Genomic DNA, 11,425 nt, shown 5'->3' with positions numbered 1-11,425 from the left:
AACCAGTTGATACCCTCCATCTGTTCCTTTCAGTGGGTGACAAACAACCCCACACCAATACAATACAGAGAACAGTCCAAAGTTCTTTCCCAGAGAGATATGGGGGAGGTCTTGAAGATATATATATATATATACAGTGAGACCTCTCATTAACAGATGTTAATTAGCTGTATTTGCCGTGTTTTCGCTGTGTTTTTGGTGCTGTTGTTTAGTGCGTGCAATCACTATGCCACCCAAAAACCACTCCAAAACACCGAAAACACTGCAAACACAGCTAATTAACGTCCATTAATGAGAGGTCTCACTGTATATATATATATATATATATATATATATATATATATATACATATATATATATACATATATATATATATATATATATATTACAGGTGAAAAATGTAATCACACATTTGTCAATAACGTAGAAACCACTGTTGGAGTAGAAAAGACTGGAAACGGGGAATCTATATATTTCGATTGCAAACTGCAATCCTCTTCAGTAGATACAATTAAGAGAGAGCGTGCTGCTTAAGTAGCACCCTTAACAAAAGAAAGGGGAACATGGGAAGATGTCTCTACCCTTGGCTCACTTCGTATATGAGGTCAGGAGGCAAATGAGCTTTCAATAGGTTGGTGATGAAGAGTCCGGACATTATATCCGGCGATCATTGCCCCTTTGAAATATTCATGTTGGGCTGATATTCAATGATAGTAGATTCTACCATTTTTCTCCTGAACTCACATCTGGATTTATAAATAAGCTCAGCTTTGTCCCAATCTAAACAATGTTTAAATTGCTTAACATGTTGGAACACAGCTGAGCTCTCTTGTGCATATTTAATGGAACGTTTATGTTCAATCATCCTAGTATTCAAATCCCTTCCAGTCTGTCCAATGTAAACTAAGTCACAACCTTTACATGGAATTGAATATACCCCTTGAAATAGGGGACAAGATTGAATATAAGACACCAATAAGTAAAGTGACCACATATTGATTGAACTGGAACTAAATGAGGAAAAATACATGAAAAGAAATGAACAATATAGAAAAGGAAGATTGATGTATGAAAAAACAAATTTTTATAAAATAAGAGAATTCTGTCAAAAAGAAAACTAGGAAAGAATATACAAAGAGGAAACAACAGTGCAAGAGAAATGGAATGTTTTGACAAAAATTTATAAAAAAAAAAAAAAAAAAAAGAGTGGAAAAGTATGTCCCTAGACAAAACCAAGAAAAATAATATGTAAAGTGCTGGTACAACAAAAGTTATAGGGAGTTAAAAGACAAAAGAGATAAAGCTTGGACAAAATGGAATAAAGACAAAAGACCTGAAAAATGGAAAATATATACTAGTTATAGAAATGAATGTGTACAAGTGTGCAGAGAGGAAAAGAGAAAATATGAAAAAGATGTCATAGAAAAATGTAAAGATCAACCAAAACTTTTTTACAGATTTGTAAACAACAAACTGAAAAACAAACAAGAATTAGAGAAATTATGACAAGGAGGAGTTGAATACACAGAGGAAATAGAAATGGCAGAAATTATGAACAAGCATTTTAAATCGGTGTTTACAAGGAAGAACATACTATCTGGAGAGATCGAATGAGTAGAGAAAGTCCTTCCTATGAAAGAAATAGAAGTAACAAAGAATGAAATAATGAAACACTTGAGTAATCTTGATGTCAGAAAATCGCATGGACCAGATGAAATAGCAAACTGGAGTTTGAAAGAATGCAGGAATGAACTGGCAGACAATACATAACATAATAAACAGTTCCTTGAAAGAAGGAAAAGTTCCAGAAGATTGGAAAAAAGCATATATAGTACCTATATATAAAGGGGGAAATAAAGAAGACCCTACCAACTATAGACCAATCTCTCTAACAAGTACAATAGCAAAAAATTGTGAAAAAATGATCAAAAGTAGATGGGTAAGGTATTTAGAAAAAAAGAAAAAAATGCTAAATCCAAGGCAATTTGGATTCAAAGACGATCATGTGTCACAATTTAATATGTTTCTATTCAAGGCTAATAGACATAATACAAGAAAGAGATGGATGGGCTGATTGTGCATTTCTAGACTTAAAAAAAAACTTTTGACAAAGTACCACATAAGAAGTTGCTTAAGAAATTAGAAACCGAAGTAGGAATACAGGGCAAACTGCTTAAATGGATGGAAGACTTTTTGCAAGAAAGAAATATGAGAGTAGTGATAAGAGACAAACACTCTAATTGGGATGAAGTAATAAGTGGTGTTCCACAAGGAACTGTTCTGGCCCCAATAATGTTTGCTATATATATTAATGATATGGATGAAGAAATTGAAAGTTATATGAGCTTCTTTGCAGATGATGCAAAACTGTTAAAAAAAAAGTGAACACTGTAGAAGATTGTGAGTCACTACAGAGTGATTTCAAAAAAGTATGGGGATGGAGTAGGAAGTGGGAGATGGAGTTCAATACTAAGAAGTGTAATATAATGGAATTGGGAAAAAAGCAAAAAAAGAATAGTAGGATCATATAAATTGGGAGAAGAAGGAATAAAAAAAAAAAAATAGAAAATGAGAAGGACCTGGGAGTCATTATTATGAATAATATGTCACCTGAGAAACCTATAAACAAGATTTTTGGAGAAACTTATAATTTGATAAGAGCAATCAAAGTAGCATTTACATACCTGGATGAAGAAATGGTGAAGAAAATACTAATCACTTTGATAAGACCAAGATTGGGATATGCAGCAACGATGTGGTCACCAAGTACATAAAATGTATAACAAAACTTGAAAGAATACAAAGAGCAATTACAAAATTGGCACCAACACTCTCGAAACTATCATATGAAGAGAGACTAGCAAAACTTGAGCTACAGACATTACAGCGAAGAAGAGAGGAGATTTGATAACTATTTACAGAATCATGAAAGGCATAGAAACTATTGATAGAGAGGATCTAATAAAATGGGATGATAGAAATACAAGACGACACGGAAAGAAAATCAAGAAAGACAGCTATAGAAGAGATCTGAAAAAGAACTGCTTTCCTCACAGAGTAATAGACATTTGGAACAAGTTATATGAGAAAGTGGTGTGTGCAAAAACAATACATGAATTTAAAAACAGTTTAGATAAAATGAGATATGAAGACGGGACCCCACGAGCATAGCTCCCCTTCCCGTAAAATACAACTAGGTAAATACACATACATGACACTGCAAGATACAAAGGCGGGACACCACGAGCGCAACTCCCCTTCCCACAAAATACAACTAGGTAAATAGGTAAATGAGGACAGTAGTAAAGGACATGATGTCAAATTGGAGAGCAGTAACGAGTGGAGTTCCACGAGGTTCAGTGCTTGCACCAATAATATTTCTTGTCTATGTTAATGACATGATGGAAGGAGCAAGAAGCCATGCCAACATGTTTGCAGATGATGCAAAAATCATGAGAGTGAAAAATGAGGATGACAGTAAAATACTGCAAAAAGATCTAGATACTATTTTTACAAGGAGCCAAAAATGGAAAAGGAAGTCCAATAAAAAAAAAAAATGCAAAGTACTGGAAATGAGCAATAGCAGCAAAAGGCCATCCATAAACTATTCCTTGGGAAGCGACCACATTTCAAAAGCAAATGAGGGGAAAGATGCGGGAATCCTGATGAAAGACAACCTATCACCTGACAGACATAAGAGCAGGATTGTGGGAGAGACATGTGGACTACTGCAGAAGATTAAAGTGAAGTTCCATTATATGGATGAAGAAATGATGAAAAAACTTTGAAACCCTGATATGTCCAAAACTCCAATATGTATCAGTAGTATGGTCCTCACATAGAGTGTAGGATATAAGGAAGATTGAGAAAATACAAAGGGCAGCAACCAAACAGGTCCCCAGCCTGGCAGGTGAACCATATGGGGAAGACTAAAAGTACTGGGTCTACCAACTTTGAAAGACAGAAGAAAAAGAGGTGACATGATTACAGTGTTCAGGTCACTAAAGGGGGTAGATTGCATTGATAAAAGAGATCTGATTAAAGATGGGAGGGCTTCAAGAGGTCATGGAAATAAATTAAGAAAGACAACATGTCGAAAGGATATGAAGAAATACAGTTTTCCATATAGGAGTATATGTGGAATAGCTTAGATGATACAGCCCAAGCTCAAACAATATAGGAGTTCAAATCTAAACATGACAACTGGAAATCAAATATATAGATTAAGTTGGAACCATACATGAACCTGAGTCTAGGTATGTTAGAAAATTAGAGAATAGGAGACGGGACCCAATGAGCCTTGCTCCTTTCCTGTATATTACAATTAGGTAAATACACATGAGATGACGTGTGGCCCCTACATACAGTATATGTGTACATTGCATTCAAGCTACCACTATGATTCTACAAATTCCAGCACACCTGTACTCTGTCATGTTTCCCATGTCTAATCCACAATTGGTTGCTGAACCTGGGGTTCTCAGCCAGGTTTAGAGGTGAGGAGAATCCCCTCCCATATAGTTGAGAATTTTAGGATCTTATGGGGTTATTGCTCATTTTAAATGTTACATACATATACCAAGGCTTTTTCCCCCTTCCAAGGGAGGTAGCCAAAAAGGGAAAGGCATAAAAACACTCCCACCCATTTCATCCCTAAATACACTCCACACCCCTCCCACCCTTCCTCTCATCTGAGCACCTCCTGGATGACGGGTCATCCCTGCACCCTGCCCACCGCCCTGGGTCAGAAGCAGTGTCGCAAGGTTTAGAGGTGAGGAGAATCCCCTCCCATATAGTTGAGAATTTTAGGACCTTATGGGGTTATTGCTCATTTTAAATGTTACAGATTGATGAACAGTAAAGATAGATATTTTACCTGTTGAGCCAAAACTTGTAAAGGGGGAAAGAGGGTGACACTCTTACAGGGGGACTGAAAAGGGGAGACTATTATGTGAGCAGATAACCTTGTATAAAGGGGCTGTTCTTAAGAATGAATAAATAGTGTGACATGCATTGGTCCTGCTACATACTTGATCTTTGGGCATTGGCTGCTATCATATATTTAATTAACACACGTGTATGCCATAATTATCTCCACAGTCAAAGAAACACCAGATCAAAACATTTATTTGAGTGCTCCTATATTGTGTTATAGTGAGATTTGTTATGTTGTATCTCTAGGGATTCAGTAAAGACTGTTGTACATATCATCATTGATATATTTACAGTAACAAATTACAAGTAATAATGGCATACAATCCAGACAACTTGTACACAATGTTAGGATAAACAGGACTCTTGTTCCATCATGATGTGCGGGTATTAATACCCATTAGTGACGTCTTTCTGGAATATTCTCAATGGCATCTTATAATTATGAGAACATTAATGGGAATAATGTGTTGCGGGCCCGTCCATGGCTAGACACTTTCCCGTCATACGTGTGCGCATGCGCATCCGCATGCGCCTGCGCAGGTTGGTTAGAATGAGTGGTCGCCAAATGGTGACGTCTGGCAACTGGGAGCCAGTGGAAGTACGGTAGCTTGCGGGGTACCTCCTTCCCCCTCTTACAAATCCTGTCACCATACCTGACAGTTGTTCCCTAGATTTCTCTTGTTACCTAGTTGGGTAACGGTAAGAATTAAGTATACTAGATTGTATCATATTATTATTCATGTTGTATATTATTAATGTTGTATCATATCATTAATGTTATAAATATAGATACTTATAATTGTAGAGTTTACCAAATACCCCAAGTGAAATGCATCAGATAGATAAAAAGTTACCGTACCCTTATATACTTGAAGGGGAACGTAACATGTGGGGGCCCGTGTCCGGGATATTGAGAATTGTGCATACGTAGACTAAAGCTCCATTTAGTGTGACAAGTGTTGTGTTGTGCCAACAAATTGCCAGTGTTAATAGTGTCTATCGGTCGCACCGTAATCCCGTAGAAGTTATCTATCTTATGTGTTTAACTATTAGCTAGCTGTTAGTATATAATTACGTGTTCTCGAAATTCTGAGTTCAAAATGTTTGATATCGACCAATTTCTTGCTAACCCTTCAGGCAAGGCTCTATGGGATATAAACAAGGAATGCTTGATCGGCATTGCCCGACGCCTCGGGTTAGGGGGTTACTCAAGCTTGAATAAAGGCCCTCTGAGGGAAATGGTCTTCAACCACCTCGTTAAGGAGGGAATGATCAGGGAGGATGATATACCCAAAGACAAGACGGGAAAGCTCACGGAGAGCCGCATCGTCCACATACATTTTACTGTGCGGCTCTCTCACTAGATGGCGTTTACGTCAATCACCAGTTTTAACTGCATCGTCTGTTTGTTTACAATTAAGCGGGACATTCAATCATGGAGTGTGGGCGGAACTATCACCCATGTGTGGTGTGCAAAAAAAAAAAAAAAAAAATGCCTTTCCCCATCTAATATTTCAAGTTTTTCCTAAAGACAGAGAAAGGTAAGAGATTCAACATACACAGTACATGGAAACTTTAACAGAAAATGGAGGAACAAAATAGAACATAGTTAAAATCTTCTTTATCTTTATATCAGACTCAGTGCAGTGTCACTTAGCTTGGAAATGAAAATTATAGATGAATACCTTACAAATATCTAGAAATATGAATTGATCATGTCAAATTCATACCATATCTTTATGGCAGTCCCAGGCAGGCACAGCAACTTTGATATAGTTATGTCATGTTCTTAGCTTAAGTGGTAAAGTTATAAACTTTTACCTTTAACCTTAATTTTGAATAAATGGCCAAATACACAGCAAAAAAAAAAAAAAAATGAATCGCATGTATGTTACTTCTTTTTTTTTGGCAGTTTGTGACTGCTTCTTTGGTAGTTTTAAAATTTAACGGTTTTTGTTGAATGATTTCTCTGTATTATGCTTGTTCTTTTATGGTCTCACTAAACGTCAACCAACGCCGACCAAACCCAAATAATGACGGCTTTTGCTCAAATGTATAATTTTATATAGAAATTAGCATGTGGTTGCATTATTTGACCAATTTTCTTTTTAAATGTGTGATTTTCATGTAATTTGATCAAAGAGAAGTTACGTTTTTATCGTCTGCAATATTACCGAAGTCGACCAACGCCGACCAAACCCAAACAATGACGGCTTTTGCTCAAATGCATAATTTTATATAAAAATTAGCATATGGTTACATTATTTGACCTATTTTCTTTAAAATGTGTAATTTTCATGCAATTTGATCAAAGAAAATTTAGGCTTTTATCCTCTGCTAAATTACCAACCACAGGCACGAATGCCGTCCGACTCACTAATAGCCGACCAACGCCGAACAAGGACGGTTTATACTCAAATGCACGATTATGTATAAAAAAAAACTAGCATATGGTTGCATTATTTGACTTATTTTCTTTAAAATGTGTGATTTCCATGTAATTTGATCAAAGAGAAATTACGTTTTTATCCTCTGCAAAATTACTAACCGCAGCTACGAATGCCGTCCGACTCACTCATAGCCGACCAAATCTCAAACAAGGACGGTTTTTGCTCAAATGCATAATTTCATATAAAACACTAGCATATGGTTGCATTATTTTACCTATTTTCTCTAAAATGTGTGATTTCCATGTAATTTGATCAAAGAAGTTACGTTTTTATCCTATGCAAAATTATTTTATGTATGATTGCAAATCTTGTTTGTTTGATTTTGTGACTTATTTCTTGCATGTTCATCCTTCTATTTTTGTCTGTTTTTTACAATACAGTACCTGTCTTGCTACATATGTATATATTTTTGTTTGCTTGCTTTTGGGATTTTCCTTTGTTCTGTTAACATTTTTTGCTTTATTTTTGCTTAATATGCATGTTATGTCTGCTTCTTTGTTTATTTTTGTTTCATATTATTGTTTCTGATTACTGATTTTCCAATGTTTTGTTTGGCATTTAATATCTGATTGCATGTTTTGGTTGCCTGATGTATGGTTCATTTTTGAAGTTGAATAATGTTATTTCTTTTAGTTTGTTTGGTATATGTTCTTACAAGACAGTATTGCTTTGTTGCAAATAAAAGAATCTCATGTATACCAAACTTTTACTATCCTTGTTTGTATAATTTGTGTACAGACACTTGAATAAGTATACAAAGTTCAAACATAAGCACAAGCACAAACAAGAAAAACATGATATTACAGAAATGATAAAATGAATATAACTAAAATAACGTTTAAATTTTAACTCTTTACTCAATCTCAAATATTTAGTAATGAATGATGCATTGTGCAGAAGTATTTTACCAACTTTTGATTTTATAAATATGATCATGTGTGTAAAGCATATATTAAATAGTCTAGTTTGTATGCAAAAGTCATAAAATTACTACTTATTATTTTATAAAGAGAAAGTAAAACTTTTTCGAGATGTTGATTATTTTAGCGAAAGGATCAGTTTTAAAATTTCCATAAACACTATATATAATACAAGTTAAGTATGATTTGAAAGCCGCGCTACGCCACTTCCGATTTATAGTTTGCGGCTCTGTCGATAGATGGCGCGCATTCACGCTGGATGGATGACGTTTTCTTATTAGTAAAAAAATAGAAGCTTTCCCATCTTTCCTATATAGTCTTTGGATATACCCGCAACAGAGGAATCTGATAAAGAGCCAAATAACGTAGATCCGCAGATTGGCAGTGACAATGAACTTAGTTACATGGCTTCACAGATTGACAATATCAACGGGCCTAATAAAATTGCTCCAAATGGTGCTATTGCCAATAAGCCAAGTAACGAAGCTCCACAAATTGTTACTGCCAAAGAGCCTAGTAACCTAGCCTTACAAGTTGAACTCAGAAAAATCGAGTTACAGTTGGAAATACTCCGTCGAGAGCAAACGAGAGCAGATGCCCCTGTGTTTAGGCTCGAGTCCCAACTTGCAAGTGTGCCCAAGTTCAATGAAGACGAACCCGACAGGTTCTTTGCAATATTTGAAAAAATGGCGCATTTGAATGGGTGGCCACTTGATAAATGGACTCGACTTGTCTATCGGTCGTTTACTGGTAAGGCGTTGGACGTCTTCTCCGCTCTCTCTGAGGAGCAGGTGGAAGACTACTATATGGTTAAGTCCACCGTCCTTACCAGCTATCAGCTTGTGCCTGAGGCTTATCGCCAGCAGTTTAGGAACTTGAAAAAAGGGGGAAAAGAGACATACGTCGAATATTTTCGACGCAAACAAGCTTTGTTCCAACGGTGGATAGAGAGTGAATCAGCTCATCGGAGCCATGATAAACTGGCTGAGTTGATCCTGCTCGAAGACATCCGAAATAACTTACACCCCGATGTACGAGCGTACCTAGATCAAAGAGGTATACGTACCCTAGCTGATGCCGGCCCAGTTGCCGACCATTACATTCTAACTAACCCCCGCCAAAGTTACAGGTCTTCTGCTCCCGCGTCCCAACCCAGCCAAGTACGTGCCCACCAGGCATTTACTCTTGCACCATTCGCCCCTCCACCTACGTCAGCCCCTCAGGCAGCAGCGCCGGGACCTCGGTCGCCATCAGGATTTCCATCATATACCACAGGTAAGCCCGTTGCTCGTGAGACCGGGGGACCTATCTTTAATAGTGAGAGGAAACCTTTTTGTAAATATTGCCGTAGGCTCGGTCATGGTGTTAATGACTGCTTCAGAGTAAAGAACAAAATTCCCTCTCACCCAGGGACCCCCTCTCTCTCGATCAATGTGGCCAAACAGACGGAAGTACAGTTGGATCCTCTATCACCTACAAATAACCGACCTGTTGTGTCTCCCACCTCCTCCACCTTTGAACCATATTGTTCATCAGGTTCCGTAGCTCTAAACGAGTCGAGTGTACCCGTTCCCATTAAGATCTTGAGAGACACAGGCTCAGCCTTATCTCTGATTACCAAAGAAGCTGTCCCCTTCCTAGATGAGTGCTACACTGGTAATTGGGTTCTAGTGAACGGTTTGACCGGGGGATAGCGTATCCCACTGTGCCAGCTATACTTACAGTCCCATATCAAATCAGGCTATGTCACGCTAGGGGTAGTGGATAGGGTACCGGTAGAGGGCGTCTCCCTCTTAATAGGAAATGACCTCGCTGGAGGCGTGACGTTACCAAATGTCATGGTCTCGTCACGTCCTACCGCTGAGAATAACACCACACAATTAGAGAAAGACATCCCTGGGCTATTTCCTGCGTGTGCAGTCACACGTAGTATGAGCCAACAGGCAGACGTCCCAAGCAATGAATCTGTCGAGGGAGGTGGCATCGATGTGGTTTCCCCTTTGTCTAGTGAGAAATCGGAAGAAGACCCTATTCAAGTAGACCCCCCTGACCTCGGTCTAGGTGAACTCTTCAAAGATTCCTCACCGACAGATAAACCTAAGAATAATACAGATGAGAATAGTGTCACGACCCTGACTAGTTTTGGCTCCTCTCCTGTTACTAGGAGTAAGCTTGTTCAACTCCAGGCAGAGGACCCGGAACTAGCCAGTTTTCTTAATAGGGCAGTTAGTGAAGTGGAAGCCCAACAGGAGGCCAATTGCTATTACACTAGCTCTGGCGTGCTAATGCGGAAATATCGTCCCGCTACCTCCCCCGCCAGTCACCCTTGGTCAGTGCACCACCAGATAGTGATTCCGAAGCCCCTACGCCAAGATATTCTTAGCATTGCTCATGACGGCGTAGGAGGACATCTAGGAACCAGGAAAACTTATGCCAAAATTCTATCGCATTTCTATTGGCCTAAGTTACGCAGAGACGTCGGTACATACTGCCGTACATGCCGTCCCTGTCAGTTAGTGGGAAAACCAAGCCCCAGTATCAAACCGTTCCCGTTACAACCCAAACCAGTGATAAAAGAGCCTTTTAGTAGGATAACAATTGATTGCGTAGGTCCCTTACCAAAAACCCCCCGTGGTCATCAGTTCCTACTTACCATCATAGACAGTGCCACTCGCTATCCGGAGGCTATTCCCTTACGCCGCATCACGGCAAAGAATGTTGTAAGAGCCCTAGTTCATTTTTTTACCCAAGTAGGCCTTCCCACAGTGATACAATCCGATCAGGGATCCAACTTTACTTCCCGGTTGTTTAACCAGGTGATGGAAAGCCTAGGTGTCAAGCAATCTAGGTCCTCGGCTTATCACCCGCAATCCCAGGGTGTAGTAGAAAGGTTCCATCAAACCCTCAAAAGAATCCTAAGGACCTTTTGCTTGGAAACCGGAAGGGACTGGGACGAGGGAGTAGATCTCCTGCTGTTCGCTATCCGAGATAGTGTTCAGGAGTCGTTAGGTTATAGCCCTTTTCAGTTAGTTTATGGACACGAGGCACGGGGTCCCCTTAAAGTCTTGAAGGAGAGCTGGATAAGCAACGAGCCAGTGACCCCGTTGGCCTCCTATGTGA

At 38.6% G+C, this 11,425-nt stretch overlaps 1 protein-coding gene across 1 annotated transcript in view; it reads left to right on the top strand.

Annotated features, from left to right (window-relative positions):
* Window positions 1-4,398: 4,398 nt before the first annotated feature.
* LOC143038267 (uncharacterized) overlaps window positions 4,399-11,425 on the top strand; it is an 8,235-nt gene continuing 1,208 nt past the window's right edge. Inside the window, exons 1-4 of the mRNA XM_076207286.1 lie at window positions 4,399-4,488; window positions 5,182-5,188; window positions 8,645-9,961; window positions 10,046-11,425. The exon at window positions 10,046-11,425 is cut by the window's right edge and continues 1,208 nt beyond it. Of these exons, the coding sequence (XP_076063401.1) occupies window positions 4,399-4,488; window positions 5,182-5,188; window positions 8,645-9,961; window positions 10,046-11,425 (2,794 nt within the window). The remainder of the gene's footprint in view (window positions 4,489-5,181; window positions 5,189-8,644; window positions 9,962-10,045) is intronic.

The sequence above is a fragment of the Oratosquilla oratoria genome, chromosome 24, assembly GCF_046742065.1.
Source record: "Oratosquilla oratoria isolate Oo_2021 chromosome 24, ASM4674206v1, whole genome shotgun sequence".
Classification (NCBI taxonomy): Eukaryota; Metazoa; Arthropoda; class Malacostraca; order Stomatopoda; family Squillidae; genus Oratosquilla; species Oratosquilla oratoria.
The sequence above is the reverse complement of the archived record's forward strand: the minus strand, read 5'-3'. Positions and strand labels throughout refer to the sequence as shown.